General features: G+C 66.7%; 1 protein-coding gene across 4 annotated transcripts in view; it reads left to right on the plus strand.

Annotated features, from left to right (window-relative positions):
• The window catches only part of OSBPL5 (oxysterol binding protein like 5), a 71915-nt gene that overhangs the window by 41116 nt on the left and 11046 nt on the right, over positions 1-19753 (plus strand). For all 4 annotated transcript variants that reach the window (XM_059150716.1, XM_059150747.1, XM_059150726.1 and 1 more), the window contains exons 2-9: positions 7904-8060; positions 9983-10065; positions 14726-14806; positions 15070-15171; positions 16209-16412; positions 16954-17038; positions 18561-18732; positions 18964-19159. In XM_059150716.1, coding sequence (XP_059006699.1) covers positions 7904-8060; positions 9983-10065; positions 14726-14806; positions 15070-15171; positions 16209-16412; positions 16954-17038; positions 18561-18732; positions 18964-19159 — 1080 coding nt within the window. The remainder of the gene's footprint in view (positions 1-7903; positions 8061-9982; positions 10066-14725; positions 14807-15069; positions 15172-16208; positions 16413-16953; positions 17039-18560; positions 18733-18963; positions 19160-19753) is intronic.

The following is a 19753-nucleotide window of genomic DNA, read 5'->3' on the forward strand; positions in this document are numbered from 1 at the left end:
AGGACGCAGTGCAGGGGTGGCGTGCGCACGTTGGTGGACCTTCTGCCGTGTGAGAACTGGGACTGAGGGGGAGGAGGGAGTTCCTGGTTGACGCGAGGACTCACCTCCGAATCCGGGGAAGCCAGGCCTCCCTGCGGCCCCTCCATCCACGCGGCTCGAGGGGTGACCGAGCCCCGAACCCCATGAAACCTGTGTGCACCTCCGTGCTGTGCAGGCATGAGCTTGAGCCCTTCTGGAAGCCCCACTGTGTGGGGGACCAGGGGCCGAGGGGCTGGACCCGTGTGCTGGGGCGGAAGGGAGTCTGGGGTCCGTGAGACACGTCCTGCCGTTGGCAAAAGGGGGTCACAGCTCTGGGTGGCATTTCCACCCGCGAGGAGGCCTTGGTGGCCCCTGCTAGCAGGGGCTCTGCTCCGCTCAGGGGGCAGGCGGGGCACTTGGTACCCATATTAAGGCTGTTAGAGCTGAGCGTCATTTGTAGGAGCAGAGGAGACAACGGGGGGCCAGGGTTCTGCCCCTCCAAGGCGGGGAGGCATTCCCGCCCAGGTCTGGACCTCGTTCCCAGCAGAGGAGAGTGGGGGCTTCATTAGGAAAGGAGCCTTCCCCTCCGACCTGGACGCCCATGAGTCCGAAGCCAGGCATTAAGGAGGGAGCCGTGGAATCGCCCGCCGGGTGGGCAGCCGTCCGACGTGTCTTCTGTGATGTATTTTGAATAGTTAGTTCTGGGCGCAACTTTAATCATGTTGACCCGGGCTCCTGCTCCTGCTCCTGCTCCTGTCTCAGCCCTCCTGGGGCCGGACCTTAGCAAAGCAAAGGTGCGCTGTGGACGGGAGGCAGCTGTAGCCAGAGTGGGGCAGGGCAGGAGCCGGCCGAGATCCTACTGTGCTCCAGGGACATCCCACCCGGCCCGAGCCCGCGGCCAGTTCTGGGACATGACAGCCGCGTAATTACCGCTCAGCGTCCGCCGGCCCGGATTCCCCCGGGGCTGCGAGCAAACCGAGGGTCCCCGTGTGCCCGTCGGCCCGGCCACCAGGGTCGCTCCAGCTCTGTCTGAGCCCTCCCTCAGCCTGGCATCCCCAGGTGGTGGCTTCCGTGGGGACGCGGCTCCTTATGAAGGGAGACCGCGCTGGTTCCCAAGGGCCCTGTCGCCGAGCCTCCCGGGGACCCGCGGTGCACCTGTGCTCCTCCCACACCGGGCTTCCTTCCTTCGGGCTTAGTGTTAGCCCCAGTAATAGTGCACGTGTGTTGGCAAGCAGTGCACCCCCGAATGCTGCCTCCCCCTCCCCTCCCCCCACTCCCATTGGGGATGAAAGTGAGAAGAAAGAGCACTGTGTCTGCGTGTGCGGGTCAGGGTCTTCCTGGTGTGTTGGGGGCGGGGCTGGTGCAAGCCCAGAAGGCGGGGAGCCGGGAGCCCCCAGCAGCCTCCTAGTCGCTGGCTTGATGCCGTGCCACAGGTGGGTAGGGGGACACTGCCTGTCCCAAGGTCCCGGCTTCCCCTCTTTCTGCCTGGGGAGGGCCCCAAGACCAGGCTGGGCTGGCAGACGTGGTGGCACCGTGAAGCTCCAGGCACAGCCCTGGACCGGCCTCGGGGACAGACCAGTTGGATTTCTGTGGTGGGAAGGCTGGACGTCACATTTCCACAGACCCCACGTAACCAGCCGCCCGGGACCAGGGGCTGTACAAAGGGGGTCCTTCGAGATCGGGGGCCCGTCTCCTCGAGTGCGCCAGGGCGTCCCCACCCAGTGCCAGCAGCTTGGGCCCAGGCAGGCTGGCATTTGAGACAGGCCACAAGAGCCCGTGAGGAGAGAGGGCACGGGACGGTCCGGCCATCCTGCGGGCCGCCCCGTCCTGAGATGCGAGATGTGCAGAGTGGGAAGCCGCCATCTGAGCAGGGAGGGGAGAAACCAGCCTGAGGGCTCAGCCTGCTGGTGGGGCCCGGCATGGGGGGCTGTCGGAGGGGCCCGGCCTGGCTTCTCCTCTGCACAGGCTGGTCCTCGGTAGGACTGTCACTAGGGGGGTCCCAGCCCGGGCCTGCTCCCGACTCCTCAGCCGAGGGCCGATGCCCCCGTCCAGGGCCCAGCAGGGTTGGGCTCCCGCACTCCCTCCTCCCGGCCGCCCTGCCCCATGTCCTTGTCCTCCTTGTTCCTGCTGTTTCCTGGCTCCTTCAGGGAGGGTCCCCACGCTTGCCTACCTGCTGGCCCCAGAGTCCCCTGACGGGAGCAGCTGCAGAGGGTCCCGTGGGGGCGAGGGGGTGGGCCGTGGAAGAGACCAGGCGGGGGAGTCTGGAGGCGAGCATAGGCTTGGCCGCGCTCCTGGGGCTCTCCTGGGGTCAGCAGCGCTTGGCCGTCTGCAGCCCCGGGGTCCCAGCCTCGGGGACAGTGAGGCACACGTGAGCTTCGTCTCCTGGCAGCCGGTGGCCCACTTTGTCCAGCTTTCCTGTCAGAGCCCGCCCAGCCTCGAGGCTCCAGCCCGCGGGGAGGGGAGGTGAGCAGCGTGGGCTGCAGACGGCCATGTCCCCGGCTCCAGCCACGTGCCCCGCTCTGGCAGCCAGCAAACCGCCTGTCTATCCCACAACCAGGGCAGCAGTGGCCGGTGGGGACAGCAGAGGCCACCCAGGACAGAGGCCAGGCCCCCCCAAGATGGGGGTGAGAGCATCTCTCCTGGAAGAGGATGTGGGGCCTGAAGCCCCCTCCCTCTTACAGACGTGGACACTGAGAGTGATCCGGGGCCCCCTGCAGGCCTGGGTCGCCTAGCTGGCCTCCCAGTGCCCCCGTTCTGGTCGCCCTCCCCACCACACCCCTGCCCCAGAGAGCCCCACTGCCGAGCGGTGGCATCTGAAAATCAGTGCCCTTGCTGTCGGGACAGAGGGCAGGGTCGGGGAGGGACACGGTGGGGTCAGGCCTGCAGGAGACCACGTGGAGTCCTGCCGGGGGACCGGGTCCCCTAGAGCTGGGTGGGAACAGTGTGTGCCGGGGAGGGCGGGCGGGCGCGTGCCAGGGCCCGGTCTCAACCCCCAGCCACATGGCCCGGCTGAGCCAGCCTGGGAACACCCGGGTCAGCAAGCACTTCCTGCCGCTTCCCCAGGGCCCAGCTACACTTGGCGGCCATATCTGGGAAGTGTCTCTCCTGCCCAGGCTCCTGCCGTCACCAGCCTGGCCCCATCCGCTCCTTTCTGGGCCTGGGCTTGGGCCTCCAAAGTACAGAAGGGACTCGGGGCTTGACGCTGCATCGCCAGAAAGGGCACGGGAACGGGTCCCGCCGCGGGCCCTCCCCCCCCCCCCACCGTTTTCCCTTTGGGGCCTAGGTTTCTGCATCTTGAAAACAGGATGGTGAGGTCTGCCCCCATCTCTCCTGTACCGTAGGCAACCCCTGCAGTGGAGGACATGCATGGAGGGGCCCGTCCCTGGACGGACTGGAGACACCCCAGCTCCAAAGCCCCTTAGGCCCCAAACACCCCGGCCCAGATGCATCAGGGTGGGCACGGCATGGTCCCGAGGGACCAGCTCCCACACCCCAAAACGCACGTGGGTGCTCTGAAGAGGCTGCAGCTCCCGTGGCCCAGTTTGAGCCCAGGTGGTCGCTGCCGCCCGGGGACCGCAGCCAGCCCAGCATGCTTCTGGAAACCTCTGCTGGTGTCTGCTCTCTGGAAGGGCCCTCCCTCATTGCTGGGCTAGACCATGAGGCGGCCTCCGTGGGGGGCTCCGGAGCCCCACGAGGCTTCCCACCGGCAGGGTCCTCGGGGTCACGAACCTTGGGACCTGCCGAGCTCTCCGTGGGCTGGGAGGCTGGAGACCCAAACGGGTGGCCTCACGTGGCTTCATCCCTGAGCAGCTCCGTGATTCCGGAGTGTTTTCCCCATAGCCTTTCACAAGCCACCGGGTCCAGACAAAAGTGCAGGCACAGCCACGTCGGTGGTGCCATGGCCGTGGCGGTAGTGGCCAGACCACAGGCACCCGTGTCTCCTGCTCCCACCGGCGACGGAGAGGAACCTCCATTCATAGACAGGTGCTCGGAGGTACACGCGGCCGAGAGAGGCCCATAGCCGTCAGAGTCTGGACGTTTCTCCCCAGCTCTGTGTGGCCCCCAGACCTCTGTGGGGTGGAATGTGTTCAGAATTGTCCCCTCAGTTCTGTGCCTGCGGTGGGGATGGAAAGTGAGTTCGTTCTTTTGGATTCTGCTGGATTCCTTCTTGGCCTCAGCCCTCCCACTGAAAGCCGAGGCTTGGCGAGTTTTGGCCCAGATAACCAGGCTGTGCTTCCCGCCTGCCGGGCCCCGATAAGGCACCAGTGACCTTTCTTTATAAGGGTCTCATTGTTCCGGCCCGAGGGTGGGCGTCTGGGTGGTGGTAGAGGGGACTGTGCTCGGTGGCAGGAAACTGCCCAGGACGCAGCTTGCAGTGGGGGGCAGGGCACCGTGCTGGCTCTGTGCCTACACCCCAGGCCTCGCTCTCGGCCAATGGGCCCTGGCTCAGAATCAGGGAGCCTGTCACCTGGCAGGTCCCCAAACTAGTGTTTGAACTCGGGAACATGGGGCTGGCCCAGGCCGGGACAGAGTCTGACCTGTACCTGTCTGCTCCGGGCCAGCCCCACAGGGGAGCGTGGCCCACGGATGTCTGGGGGCTCTCATGCCCCAGGCGGGAGACTGGAGGGGGTACCCCTGAACCCTTGGGCAGCTGGAGCCCAAGCCCGGGTGGGCCTTCGGTTTGCCCATCGTGGGTGCAGCCCTGCGGGGGGGCTGGCTCTGTGGGGGCTGTTTCCTCATCTCTCCTCGCTCCCCTCTTCAACCCTCTCTCCCTGTCCTCAGGCTCCGGGGTGGGCTGCGGGTGGGGATGCCCCTCCCAGGGCCTGTGGGCCTTCAGGTTTCACCGCGAGGAGGACGCCCAGCGTCCGGGTCGGTAGTCCGGGCAGCCCGCAGCCTCCCGGTGTCCGGTTCCCCGGCCCCCATCCTGCTCCCTGCCAGCACCCAGAGCGCAGGGCTCAGCCCTTGGCCGCACGGGGCTCTCTGACGCTCACGCCCCACGCCACACCTGGCTTGGCAGGCAGGCGGGAACAGGAAGCTCTCTGGGGCGGCGCTGCAAATCCTCCCAAACCGACCCTGGCCGCCTCTCTGGGATCCGCCCCTGACCCGCAGGAAAGGAGGAACGGGCCGTTTGTCGTGTGGCCTTGGCGCACCGCAGGGACCTCCGGGGTCCCGGAGCCCTGGGCCATGCTGCGAGCCCCTACTCCGGGCTTGTGTGGGATAGACAGTGAGCAGGACAGACAGACGCCACCCCCTCTCCTAGAGTGTGCGGCGTCCTGTGGGGAAAGCACGAGAGAGGGACACTGAAGGTTCTGAACTCCCAGTGCTATGTGGAGAATTTGCCTACGTGAGGGGAGAGGGGGCAGCCCTCCGGGAAGGGGCATTGACGCTGAGTGTGGGAAGGGCCCCACCAGGCAGAGATGGGGGCCAGGGCGTTCCAGGGAGGCCCTTGGGCACGGGCTCTGCGTTTCCCAGGGACAGAAAGGGGCCCGTGTGGCCCGGACAAGGAGTCCGTGGAGGGGCTGGGGGACGGGCGCGGAGGGGATTGGGTCTGGACCGTGTTCCGCCGCTGGGGAGATGTGACCTGGATTTACTTTTGCTGTGGATCCAACGGCCTCGACCGCGGCGGAGAGAAGCACCCAGTGTCCACAGCAGCCGGGGCGGGCAGTGGGAAGACAAGGCCGCTGTGGAGACCCTGCGGCCCTACTGAGTAAGAGGGCTGCGTGCCCGATCCGAGGGGGCTCCCGGGGGCCCAAGCCCGAGGTGGGGCGTCGGGACAGAGGGGACGCCCGCTGGGGCACACCCGCACTGCGTTCGGCGGGGAGGGCGTCTGTGTCCGCATTAGGTCATTTGAATGTCACCTCTGATGGGCCTGATAGGGTGTCACCTGGGTCACCTCTGATGGCTAAGAGAGGGGAGGCGGGGTATCAGGCTGCTCGGCTGACAGGACGGAAGGATCCATGGAGGAGGGAGGGGGGAGAGATGAGAGGTCGGTGGACAGATGGTGGACGGACGGACAGAGAGGCGGATGATGAAGGAAGGGTCAGCCGGTGGATGGCAGGTGCGGGGGGAGAGAAGACGGTGTGGGACGGTGGGGAGGGACGGCACAGGTGCACGGGCGGGGGAGCTCCCAGAGTCCTGTGGCCATCAGCCGTGCCAGGAGAAGGCCCGCTGTAGGGTCTGAGAAGGTCGTGCCCTTCTCAGGGCACAGGATCCTCGTGCCCTCCCCACTCCGCCCTGCATGGAGCTGAGGCGGCTGTGAGCCGTTCTTAGGCGATGTGGGCGAGACTCAGGCCCTAGCAGAGGCCCCCGGGGAGGGAGGCCTGCCTGTGCCACCAGCCCTCATGGCTCTCCCGGGGGCCCCTCTAGGTCCAGGTCATGCCTGACTTCCCTGGCAGGCTGCCCCTGTCCGCTGACCCTGCCGCGCACGGGTGCGCCGCCCAGACGCCCACCCTGCTGGCCTGGTACCCGGGCTGCTGGACGCTGAGCCGAGGCATGGGAGTGCGGGCGGGAGCGGGGTTCCGCCGTCGGTCCCAGGGGCCTCAGGCTTGGGCCTGGCCAGTTAGTAGCTGTCTTGACCTTGGGCCAGAATCCCACCCTGTCTGAAAACCCGTTTCCCTGTCTGTCAAAGCACGACGGCCACAAGCTCAACCCGGTGACAAGGTTAAGAAGGGAGGGTCTGGGGGCCCGGGGGCCTTCACTCTGACCCCAGGCCGGGGCTGCCATGAATGCTTGGGGGCCACCCTGCCCACCCCCAAAGCCCTGTGCAGTCCTCTCTCCCACCAGGCCCCAGCTCCGTCCTAAGAGGCCCCGGGATCTGTCCTGGACCTGGCGGGAAGCCGTGGGCCTACCCAGTGCGGCGGCCCAGGCCCCAGACCTGGCAGTGAGGCGGCTCCATGGGCCTTTCCCGAGCAGGTCCTCAGGCAGTGGACGGAGCACGGGAATGGGAGCCAGAGTCTCTGTCCGGCACCACCCCCGGCCGTGACCATGGGCAAGGCCTTTAGCTCCTCGAGCTGCCATTTCCCCATCTGTAGCGTGAGCTGTCAGCCCCTGGGACCTACCGTCACTGGTCACCTGCTTGCGCCAGGCCTGCCCCGGACCCTGCTGTGAGGGGACAGGGGGACCCTGGAGGAGGCCCAGGCCCGCTCAGGAGTGCTGGTCTGGGCGGCCGCGGGGCTGTTTCGGGCTGGCTTTGGGGTGGGAAGGAAGCCTATTCAGGAGTGCCGGCCTTGGGGAGAGTGTGTATTAGGGCACCCCTGGCTTTGCACACCTCTGCTCTCTCTGTGTGAAGCCGCTGGGGCGCCAGCAGCAGAGACCCCCGTGGAGGAGCCCCAGCAGCGGGAGGACAGAGGGAGTGCGTGGCGCAGGGTCCCAGGGCAGCGGCCTCACCGTTCCCTGTCTGGGGGCAGCGCTCGTCCACCCCGCCGTGTGTACCAGCAGCCACCTCCCCACCGAGAGCCCCGTCCCCAGGGAGGGAAGGTCTGGAGGCCCGGCATGGGTCAGTGGCATATCTCAGGTCCCCATGGCTGTGGCCTGGGTCCGACAGAACCCATTTAGCCGGGCCTGGGGGCGGGACGCTGGCAGAGAGGGGTCCTGCGGCACCCGTGACGGGCCGCACTCGGCTGGGCTGGGTCCCAGTCCGCCCTCGCCTGCCCTGGTAAGCCCAGGCATGGCCTTCCCTGGGCTCAGTGCCCCCCACTGGCCCACGGGCCCCCCAAACCTCCTCGTCTGTTTCTGAGATGCCCCAAGTGACCGGGTCACCCCTGCCACGCACCCCCAGCCCCGGGAAGTGCCTCTGTCCCCCCGTCAGGGTGGGTGGGAGGCTGCCCACCTGGGGCCACCCCTGCTCTGCACATGAGGTGTGACTGCGTCTCTTCCTTCCTTCCAGAAGCCTCCCAGTGCCCAGGCCATGAAGGAGGAGGCCTTTCTCCGCCGCCGCTTCTCACTGTGTCCACCTTCCTCCACCCCCCAGAAAGTCGACCCCCGGAAACTCAGCCGGAACCTGCTCTTCGGTGGGGAGAATGAGCTGTACCCCCTCAGCCCAGGTCAGCGGCGGCACGGGCTGGGGGACGGCACAGGCTGGGGCGGCTCCTGGGGCCTGGGTCCTCCCGGCTTTGCGCGCGGCTCTGTGACCGCAGGCGGGTCCCTTCTCCTCGCTGTGCTGTCCCAGCTCGTGCGGGCGACAGCCGTGCTTGGCTAACCCCTGCCCGGGGGCTGGGCTGTGCCGTGTGAACAAAGGGTTAGCGGGGCACTGGAGCCCTGGGACCATGGGGCCAGGTGATGGTCTCTTGGCCGTGGAGGTTGGCAGGGGGCCCCCCGGCCCCAGCTCTGAGGGCACTCCTCTGTGGAGAGGCAATGTAGAGGGGCGGTCTCAAACCTAGCCCCCCAGGACAGGCAGCCTGAGTCCCAGCCACCTGGGGCCAGCAGCAGGACCTCCCGGGCCTCAGTTTCCTCATCTGTAAAATGGGGATATTAGTACCCTAGTCCAGACTGGGGCTCTTAGGCCTCTGGTGATAAAGCACTGAGCCCACCGGGCACAGGGCACAGGTCACCTGCACCTGCTGGTGCCTTCCTGGTTCCAGGTGCTCTGTGCCCCATCACCTGATTCCGCACGGCCCACCCAGTGGAGCCTAAGCTGAGCGTGCTGTCCCTGTCTGCGACTGCTGCCCCCAGAGAGGCTGGCCTTTCCTCCCGTCCTGGGAGACCTCGCCTCCTCCCACAGCTGTCCCTGCCTGGCCTCCCCCAGCCCCCTGGCCCTCGCCCACTGCCTGCCTGAGGAGGGAAGAGAGCAATACCCGAGGCCTTCCTGGCTGTGGTGTCCGTCCTGTCCCCGGAGACTCCGGGAGAGCCTCAGGCCGACATGCTGTCAGGACTTGGGGGCTTTTGGGGACCCCCGCCCAAAATCCAATGGATTATGGAAACAGGCCACATCGAAGATGCCTTGTCAGGTGACATGGGCCAGAGACACAGGACGGCTGGGGAAATACGTCCGACCTCCGTTCTCTGCCACCGTGTCCTCAGGAGCCCGGGGAGGGAAAGGATAGGTCCCAGTTGGTGGCCAGTCTCAGGGGTCTTTGGACCCCCGAGGGGCTTCCCCATGTAGTGTCGGCCCCAGCAGGCAAGGGACCTTCTCCGGGAGAAGAGCGGACAGGTCCTGGGGACAGGGGTGAGGAGGGAGGCCTGGACGGAGCAGACAGACCGGTCGGTACCCTGCTCTGACGGCCGCAGGGACAGAGCTCCTCCCTTACGGGCTCCGAGGGCCCTCAGTCGTCCCAGGCCAGCAGGCAGCGCCCACACTGGGAGGTGACGGCGGCAGGACAGGCCGTTGAGTTGAGGGGCCTGGAGGGAAGGGCGCCCTGGAAGCAGAGCAGAAAGCCCCTGCGCCCCCAGCCCGCCCCACCAGGACGGTGCTCCCCCTTCCCGGAGCAGAGTAAGCTGGAGGGTGTACCCGCCGTGCCTCCTCGGAGCCCACCCTCGTCCCCTTCAAACCCCTCTGGAAACCCGCTCCAGAATAGATGGGGCGGGGGAAGGGTGCCCGTTTCCCCCGGATTGAATCCAGACTTGCCGGGCTGCTTCCCCAGGAGAGCCAAGCTCCCCGGGGGTCAGGGTTGAGAGGGGACACCAGGCATGGTCCGGGCACCCTGAACCCACCACGTGCCTCGGAACTGGACACCGCATTCTTCCTCTGAAAGCGGGGAGCCTGGCCTTGTGGGACCCCAGAGGACGTGCTGCACCCGCACCCCGGGTGCCTGGGCTCCTCCTGCCGGTCGTGGGAGCTGGGCCTCGGCTCCAGGGTCCCTCCCGGCGGGGGACCCCGGCTGGTGGTGGTAGATCTCGGCTGGCTTGCTGCCTTGCCCGGGGGGGCCTGTGGCCCACCCCTCTTCTGCCTCACGGGAGGCTGGGTGCCCGCCGGAGGGGCTGGTCGGCCCACCGCGCCCTGGTCCTCACCTTGGCCACTGTCTTGCAGGGAAGGACACGGAGCCCAACGGCCCGCTGCCGCCGAGAGATGAAGGGCCCCCGACCCCGGGCTCTGCCACAAAGGGGCCGCCGGTAAGAGCCTGGCTGGGGGAGGGCTCAGGGACAGGGGTCTGCCCAGGGAACAACAGAAAGTAGCTGGGGGGTGGGCGGAGCCGGGGCACCGGGCCCAGCCCGCCGTCCCCAGCCGTGTGTGCTAGGAGGAGCAGCTCTTGACGCCGCATCTGGGGAGGCTGGGACGAGGGACAGAGGGACAAACAGGGCTTGTCAGCTGGTTTACCGGGGCCCCTTCTTGGCATAACACGGGCGGGGAGGCCGGGAACTGGAGAAGGTGGGCTGCTTCGTGGCGTTTAGGGGCAGAACGTACCGTGACAGGAGGCCTTGGAGTCTCTGTGTAGGGCACCCCCGAGGGACCAGCCGTGCCTCCCTCCGCCTGTGACTTGCTGTCCCTCCAGCAGGGGCGCCCGTCGGCAGGGGTCAGGGCGAGTCCTGGCAGCACGCGCACACCCGCAGCCCACCCGCCGCGTGCTGCCCAGCCCAGCCCCTCTTCACCCAGGCCTGGCTTTGCCCCTGCAGGCAGAATCCGCACCCTGGGAGGGTGCCGAGGCCCCGGGCACCGCGGGCAGGTTTCATGCACACCCTTCTTCCCCCAGAGGGTGTCGGGCCCCCGACACTGGTGGGGGTTGGTGGCTCTCGGTTCTGGTGATGAGGCTGGGGAGCAGTGCAGACAGACCCCAGGTCCCCCTGCCCAGCCCCCTGCGGCCCCGGGTGCTCTCGAGGGACGGCCTCACTGCTCTCGGACCTCGTGTCCTCGTCCGTCACACGGGGCTTTGCTGCGGCTCGCGGGGCCTGTCCCCGCGTCTGCCTCAGGCGAAGAAGAAACCAGAGCTTTGGGGGGTGCACCCCGCTCCGGAGCCTGTGTTTCCCTTTTACCTTCCTGGACCAGGGCAGCCCGCTGCGGGCGGAGCCGCCAAAGCACACTTATTTTCTTACTTATTTTATCTAATTAAGACTTTCTTTTCCCATTTTGCATTGCAGTAAAATATGCACACCCCCAATTTACTGACCTGTGTGTCTCTAAGCCCAAAGCTCGGGGGCGTCAAGCACCGTCGCACTGTTTTGCAGCCGCCCCCCATCCGTGACCGGAACATTCTCTCTCCCCAGACAAAACTCGGTCTCATAAGACCCCGACCCCGTCCCTCCCGCGGCCCCGGCACCCCCTTCCACTCTCCGGAGGCGTTTGACGCCCCTAGGGACCTCATACTCATACACATAAATGCTGCAGCATTTGTCCCTCCGTGTGTGGCCTGTTTCGCTCCGCATCACGTCCCCCAGGTCCATGGGCGCTGGCTGGTGTCAGAATGTCCCGCCTTTTCAAGACTGGGGAGTCCTCGTGGCCTGGACGGACACTTTGTTGACCCCTGCATCGGTCCCTCGGCAGTCGGGTTATTTATTTTTTTAAGATACAAGCTTCTGGCACAAAAACACTGAAAACATAGTTGCGTCCTTCCACAACCCAATAAAACACAAACACCGTCAGACCCATGTGACTGGGCTCGAACCTGAGCCCCCGTGCATCCGATAATTAGGTCTGAGCTGCCCGCGGGGCCGGGGGTGCCCGGGGAGGGCACACGGAGAGTGCGTTGGTCCTGGTGGGGGGCAGCACCAGACGAAACGAGTTGCAGCGCCAGAGCCTGGGGTGGGAGGCGGAAGGGAGGGCTCCCCTGTGCACCCCCAGATTCCCAAGGGCGGCTCAGGGCTGCTGCCAGAGACACAGCCCGAGAAAGACACAGGCTAGGGTGGTGCTCCATCTTTTTTGTCAGGTGGAATCCGAGGGTCCTAAAACCAGCCTTTGAAAGTGGGTTCCGGGACATTCATTGCGTCTGCAATGCCTTGCAATCGCCGCCTCTGTGTAGTTCCAGAACATTCGGGTCCCCCAGCCCAAAACCCCGCCCCCTCACCAGCCACGTGGCCCTGACTCCGCCTCCCGTGGCCGTGGCCTTGCCTGTCTGCAGGTTTCGTGTCGATGGAATCGTGCGGCGAGTGTGGGCTCCGTCCTCCGAGCCTGTTCCAAGACCCCCCGGTCCGCAGCGTGTAGCCGTGCCCCGCTCCTGTGTGGGGCCGAGTCTCCTCCCGGTGTGGACGGCCCACACCAGTCTGGTCCCTCCATCCACTGGCAGGCATCTGGGCTGTCTTTGTTCTTCAGCCCCTGGGCCGTGTAGGAGCCCCTAAGACCAGGATCGTGGGCCCGGGGTTGCTCCCGGGTCACGTGGACTTCTCAAGCTTTCTGTGTTTAGCTTTTCAGGGAGCTGCTCCACTCGCCCGCACAGACAGCATCTGCACCATTTCACAGCCCCACCGGCACGGAGGGAGGGCTCCCTGTTCTCACAGCCGCACCATACTTGGATTTTCCGGGTCTTTCCTTAATCGCTACTGGAGTGGTCCCAGCGGTGTGCGGTGGTCTCTCTGTGGTTCTGATGTGCATGTCCCTAGTGACCAGTGACCTGTCACTGGTGCTTCTCGACCATCGTAGGCCTCTTTTGGAGACATGTCTGTTCGGGTCCTCTGCCCGTCTTTGAATTGTTGTTGTTGGGTTGTAAGAGCTCTTTACAGATTGCTGGACACCAGATCCTTGTCAGGTGTGTGATTGCAGTGCAGACGGTTTCTTGAAGTCACTTACAGGTTGCGCGTTTGCGGTCAGACTCCGGAGGTCCCCGCTCTGGTCTGCGTTTCTCCTGCGTTCTGCACTGTGTTGTCACGGTGCTATGTCACCTCGCTGTGCCTCAATGTGCAGCAGTGTGCCGGTGGGCGCGGTAGGGCCCAGGAGGCCTGGGCTGGGTCCCGGGGTGGCCCCGAGGACAAAGGAGCTGCCAGGCAGGGCTGTGGTGGCTGGAGCCCGAGTGGCCTTGCAGGACGGAGGCCCACGGGGAGTTGGGGCACGGACGCTCTGTCCCGCCCACCTTCCCCAGGCCCGGAGCCTGCTTCTCATCCTCTGTTGCCCGGAGCAAGGACAGCGGCACCTAGCCCCGCCTGGAGGAGAGCTGGGCGGAGGTTCCCTCACGCATTCATCCATTCGTTCAAGATGCCTGCCACACTCCCCGCTGCCGTGCCCGGGGTGTGCTGGGCTGTCACTGCCCCGGTAGGAACTGTAGAAGACAAACAGGATGGTCCTCATGGCATTCGTCACAAGCAGTACTAGGCTGGCCATGGGCAGGTGTACAACCTAGGGCTCAGGGGCCAGCAGGGCGGGCACAGCCATCCTCCCCGTCCTGGGGAGTGGCTGGGAGGGGCCTGAGGGGGGAGCAGGGGCTTCCCTCAGCAGGGAACAGCATTCCAGCCTGGGGGCACAGCCTGCGTGAGGGTGCTGGGGCGCTGGGCGCGAGAGGCCCAGCTCCCCAGGAGGACTCTGGGGGCACCTCCGTGGGTCAGCCCCGGCCCCCAGAGGCCTGTCAGCGGCCAGCGGTGGGTATATACGTCGTCACTTCCGCTTTAGCTCAAAGACAGCATCTAGAGCAGAGTCCCCGTGGCCCCCCGTCCCTCCTGCCATCAGTCCTAGCTCGGCCCCTTGGGAGCTGTGTGACCCCGGGCGGCTTCTTAGCGTCTCTGTGCCGTATCTCCTCATCTGCAGGATGTGGAGAACGAGACGGAGAGCCCTGGCTCTCGCAGCTCCAAGAGTCGTGGGTGGCCTGCGTCTCCTTCCCGCCCCCGGTGCCCAAAGCCATGCCTGGCACACGGCGCCGTGGGGCCGACCGGCCTGCCTAAGGGTGCAGGTCCCAGCCCTGCGGCGTCCTGACTCGCAGGGAGGTTCTTGCCCTCTCTGGGCCTCAGTTTCCCAGCCAGTCAAATGGGACAGTGACTGGGCCCATGGCTCCAGCGGGCCGGAGGCTCAGGGCGACGGGGCCTCCCTCCCTTGTGTGGGGGCTCAGGACGGCGGTGGCGGGAACGCCCAGGGCGCTCAGCCCAGAGAGCAGCACAGGGCAGGCCGAGAGCAGCGCAGGGCAGGCTGGCGCTTTCTGGAAAGGACCAAGAGCGAGTCTCTGGGGCTTCGTGGCCCCGCGGGCTCTGTCTCAAGAGCTCATGCCGCCATCATGGAAAAAGCAGCCACGAATCGTAGGATTTTCACGTCTCACAAAATAAGACTCTTTGACTTTCTTTTCAACCACTTAAACATGGGAAAGCTTTCCAACCCACGGGCTGAACCGAGACAGGTAGAGGGCGGGACTCAGGCCTTGCTTCGATCTGCCCTGCCTCCTGGCTGCCCTCACCACGCCCGGGCCTCAGTTTCCCCTCTGTTAAAGGCCACGGCCCCTTGCAGCCCCAGACTCCTGACTGCTGCTCTCGGCCCACAGCACATCCAGCCCAGGAAGGCCAAGCCATCTCCTCGGTCCGCTTGCCTCGCCGCAGCCATGGGCCACTCCCAGGGCACCAGGGACGAGAGTCCCCACTGCACTGCGGCCCCCCGCCCAGAGGTGGGGCCCATGGCCGGGGATGGGGTGGATGCTCCCCGGGCACCTCGGAGCTCCTGCGCACGTGCCGTGCTTGGCTACCCCGCGTCCTCCGTCTCTGCACCCCCACCCCCGGCGCTGCTGCTGAGCCGAACAGGGTGTGGCGCGGTGAGGGACAGGAGCAGCTTTCTGTGACCACAGGCCCACCGGGCCGTCCGCCTCCCCCTCCTCGGCATACCCCAGTCCACGTGCTGATGCCCCGTCCGCCCCCACCTGCGTCTCTCTTGCAGGCAGAGTACAGACTGTACAATGGTTCTGACAAGGAATGTGTGTCCCCAACAGCCAAGGTCACCAAGAAGGAAGCTCTCAAGGTGGGCCCGGGCCCGGGAAGGGGGACACAAGGGTGTCCCATGCCAGAGGAATGGGCGAGCGAGGTCATCATGCCCCAGCCTGCCAAAGGGTGGGGCAGACCACGTCCTGGCCAGCTCCCCGCCCCCACACTGCCTCTCCTCCCCTCTCCCTGCCCCGACCTCCCTCCCCCGCCCCAGGCTGGATCGTAGGGGTGCTGGCGGGTGGGACGGAGGCCAGCCGGGCCCTTGTCCCTTGACGTTCCTGCTGGGTGCCCGGGGTCCAGGCACAGAAGGAGAACTACCGGCAGGAGAAGAAACGAGCCACAAAGCAGCTGTTCAGCGCCCTGACGGACCCCAGCGTGGTCATCATGGCCGACAGCCTCAAGGTACGTGGGGCAGGCAGGTGTGTGGTCTGGGCTTGGCCACCTCCACGGTCACTCAGGAGCAGTTCAGCATGTTTGGGCCTGTGGTCTGTGTCAAGGTCCTGAGGCATCCCTGACCAAGGACCATGAGCCGGGGGCTTTAAGACAGAAAGGCCTTCTCTCCCAGTTCTGGAGGCCAGCGCCCGAAATCAAGCTGCAGGCAGGGCCTCAGGCCTCCAGAGGCGCTAGCGAGGCCCCTCCTGGCTCCTCGAGCTGCTGGGGGCTCCAGGCATCCCCGGGCTGCGGGACGCAGCTCCCGGCCTCTGCCTCCACGTGGCCCTGTGTGCCTGTGTCCAGATGCCACCGCCACGTCAATGTGGCCTCGGCCCCACCTGCTCCAATCTGCAGACGCCCCATATCCGGTTGAGCTGGGGGCCCCGGCCTGCAGATGGGGGTCCCAGGAGGCGCACTAAGCCCCGGGTTGGGGCACAGGGGTGGGGAGGCTGCGCTCTGCCTTCTCGGGCTGGGGTCAGAGGCCCGCGTTCAGTCCTTACTGAGTCCCGGGGACGTGTCTGCGCGCCCCCGCAGTCGGGGGAGAGCTGCCAAATCCTGGGGTTGTCTCAGAGGCCCAGAGGGACAGGCCTGTCCGCACGTGGTCATCTGTGAGGACCGGGGCCTCACATGGGCTTTTTCCCCCAACGCACAAAATTATGAATGAAAAATGAGATGTCAAAATGGGTATTTCTTGGGGATGAGAAAAGACATGATGAGTGTCACGGCTTCCAGAGCTGGCGACAGTCGCGGGTGGCTGGCTGCTCGCGGGACCCCGGCAAGGCCTTAACCCTGGCCTTGGGCCTCCCCAGGAAGTCTGCTCCCGGCTGCCAGGCCCGTCTGCAGACTGGCGACCGTCTGTGCACGCGTCCCGTGCGCTCCCGCTTCCGCGCTCCTTGCGAAGCCGGAACAGAGCTCGGCCCGCCCCAGCGCCGCCCCCCGCCCCGCCCAGGCTGCCCAGGTGCCCCCCGGGCTGTTGGCCTCCCCGACAGCGGCGCCCCTCCCCACAGATCCGGGGGACCCTGAAGAGCTGGACCAAACTGTGGTGTGTGCTGAAGCCGGGGGTGCTGCTCATCTACAAGACGCCCAAGGTGGGCCAGTGGGTGGGCACCGTCCTGCTGCACTGCTGCGAGCTCATCGAGCGGCCCTCCAAGAAGGACGGCTTCTGCTTCAAGCTCTTCCACCCACTGGACCAGTCCGTCTGGGCCGTGAAGGTACCGCGGGGGCCCGGGGTCCAGGGCGCGGGCCCCAGGGGAGGAGTGGGGCCTCGGGGGACGACCCCTGGGAGGCAGGCCCTGGGGGGCGGCGTTCCAGCTGGGCCCGTCACCACTCTGGTGTGGGGGCTGCAGGGTGGGTCTCTCGTGTGAGCTGCTGCTCCTGGCCCAGGACTCACGGGGGTCCGGTTATCAGATGAAACCCAGAAACCCAGTTAGATTAGGATTTCGGATGCACCGAATCGTTTCTGTTGGTGTGAGTGTGTCCCCAATAGTGCACGGGTGACGCTTCTGCTCTTCTGCTCTGGTCTTTCTCTGAGATCTGAAGCGAAGCGGGCTGATTCTGGCCACCCTAGCACAGGCGCCCAGGGCTCAGGGGCCGAGCAGGGAGCCAGCGGGTCCTTCCCTCTGTCGCCGGGTGCCTGGCCCCGCCTGGCGGGTCTGCGGCCCCATGTGTGTCGGCGTGGGTGTGCACGTGACTCGTGTGTCCCCCAGTCCCTGGGTGTCCCCCCCGGGTGACGCCGGGTCTCTGTCTCCCCAGGGCCCCAAGGGCGAGAGCGTGGGCTCCATCACGCAGCCCCTCCCCAGCAGCTACCTGATCTTCAGGGCCGCCTCTGAGTCGGACGGTGAGTCCCCGCCTGCCCTGTGGGTCTGCCCAGTGACCCTGAGGGAGGAGAGCACCGCAGCCGGCTTGTAGAGCAGGTGTGCGGGGCTGCTGTTCAGGCGCTTCCACTGCCCCCCGAGAAGGACAAGCCTGGGCTTGAGTCGGGCAGGCCTGCCACTCGCTAGTACCTCCTAGGGCCTCAGTTTCCCGAAAGTAAAACAGGAACGGTAGGGCCCGGCTCCACGGGTGTTAGGAGAACCGCATGACCTGATTTCAAGTTGCCAGGTCACAGCCACTGCATGCCAGGCGCTTGCCGGGCACCCATGAATCAGGAGGTTCTACCCACATGTGACGAATCGGGGCCTCGGCCACCTGCCAGCAAGGAGAGCCACAGCCTGGATGGGATCCCAAGTTCCCGGGACTCCCCGATGCCGCGCACGCTGTTGGGGCGCCCTCCAGTGGCTGCTCCGGGTAACGCGGCTGCCCCCTTCCTGGCCCTCAGGGCCCAGAGCCCTGGGCTGGTGGTGGCCACCCCTTGGTGGACAGACACCACGTCCACGCTCCGGGAGGGACCCGTCATGCTCTCCCGGAGCCCACATTCTGAGGGGAGAGAAAAGCAGCCGTTAGACGAGGCCGATGGGGCTGTGGCGTGAGCTGGGTCCCTGATGGGCCTGGACAGCGTGGGCAGGGAGGGAGGGGCCCACGGCCCCTGCGGGTGTGAGGGCGGGCTCCCCGGAGGACGAGGAGGGGGCCTCGGAATGGGAGAGTGCGGGGAGGCTCGTCCTCTGTGGCAGCTGCAGAGCTGGTGTCCTGCTGGGGCTGCTCCTCTCAACCTCCTCTGCCCCCACGATGTTCAGCCCAGGCTGGGCCCGCAGTGACATCCCGTGAGAACCAGGGCCACCAGCCCTGCAAACCCTTGCCTCCCTGGGACACAGGGGCACCTCAGTGGACACATGGCCCCACAGCTGCTAACACCCCGGGGACACAGAGGTGGTGCTGGCTGAGCCCCCTGGCCGCCTCCACCAGGAAGGCAGCAGGGCTGGGGGGATTCGGTGGCTCTGCCCCGGGGTCCACTCGCTGCACTCCTGGCCCAGCCTCTGGAGCTGACTTTCGGAGGCCCCGGCCAGCCCTCCAGGACGCTCCAGGCCCCTCCCCAGCCTGCCACCCACCCTCCGGGCCTGTGTTCCAGGCCCGTGGGAGCCCCCGTGGCCCCTGAGACCTGTGGCAGGCAGTCCTCCGGAGGGAGGGCCTCCTCCCCGACTCTGTGTGCAGAAGCGGCGGGTGTCTGGGTGGAATTTGGGCTCTGAGTCTTGCTAAGGTGTGACCTCGAGGGCGTGCTGGGAGCGTCCTGTCAAGGGCAGGCGTCCCCCCGACCCGGGCCTGCCAGCTGAGCCCCCGTCCTCCACGTCTGCACCCCCCAGCCCACCCCCCCCCACGGCCGCAGTCCCTGCGTCCCAGGAGGATGGGGAAGGGACAGGGCGTCCCTGGCAGAGGAGGGGCCTCCCCCCGGGTGTGGAGTGGGCTCACTGCATGCCGCCCCGCAGGCCGCTGCTGGCTGGACGCCCTGGAGCTGGCCCTGCGCTGCTCCAGCCTCCTGCGACTCAGCACGTGCAAGCAGGGCCGCGACGGGGAGCCTGGGTCTTCGCCAGATGCGTCACCCGCCTCGCTCTGTGGGCTGCCCCCCTCGGCCGCCATCCATGACCAGGACCTATGCCCGTGAGCAGGGGCGCGGCGGGCAAGGGTTGGTCCCTCCAAGAAGCCCGGGTCTCCTGCCTACTGGGGACCCCAGGACCCTGGCTGTTGCTGGGACTCCTACGTGGGGTCTCCTAGTATGTGGGCGGGGCCAAGCACCGGGGAGTCTGGTCCCCCAAACCTCAGATCAGGGGCTGGGGGCACCCGGGCCGTGCCTCTGACCGGGGGGACCCATGGTGCGCTGTGCCCCTCCAGGCTGAACGGGTCCTCCCTGGAGAATGACGCTTTTTCAGACAAGTCAGAGCGGGAGAACGCGGAGGAGTCGGATAACGAGACGCAGGAACACAGCGGGAAGACGATCGGGAGCGGGAGCGCCCAGTCGGAGACCCTGGAGGGCCCCGTGCCGAGGGGCACCACGTACGTGGAGCAGGTCCACGAGGAGTTCGGGGAGGTGAGAGCCCACCCCCTGGAGAACCGGGTGTCGCCCTGCACCTCACCCGCCTCCCTGAATTGGGGTGAGGGGGTGCTTGCCGCGCCCCCGAGGCTGGGGGAGCAGATCGGGGGGCCACAACTCGGAGAGTGTGGGTGGGCCGTGAGGGCTCGGCTGAGGGTGCTGGGAAGACCACTGGGGCAGTTTAGGCGGGGCCCCCTCGGGTCCAGGCGAGGCCTTTAGAAGCCCAAGGGATAGAGGGAGAAGCCCTGGGCCCACTAGGCTGCTCCAGGGGGGCCTTGCTCCTGGATAGCCATGGAGAAGAGCCACCAGGAGCCTAGCAGCGGGGAGTAGGGACAGGCCCATGATGGGGCTAGATGATGCCGGCGAAGGGCTTGAGGCAGAGAGCGGGCAGCCCGGGGGACCCTTCTGAGGCTGAGCACAGGCAGGCTCGGCTGAGCACGGACGAGGGGGCCGGGGGGACCTGGCAGGAGATCCCAGGACAGGTGTGCAGGCACAGAGAGGCAAAGCAACTTTTCGAAGGCGGCCCAGCAGGGTCGTGACGGATCCTGATCCTCTCTGGGGGCGGCTGCCGTCGGGCCACAAGCGGACAGC

This window comes from Mustela lutreola, chromosome 1, assembly GCF_030435805.1.
Source record: "Mustela lutreola isolate mMusLut2 chromosome 1, mMusLut2.pri, whole genome shotgun sequence".
Taxonomy (NCBI): domain Eukaryota; kingdom Metazoa; phylum Chordata; class Mammalia; order Carnivora; family Mustelidae; genus Mustela; species Mustela lutreola.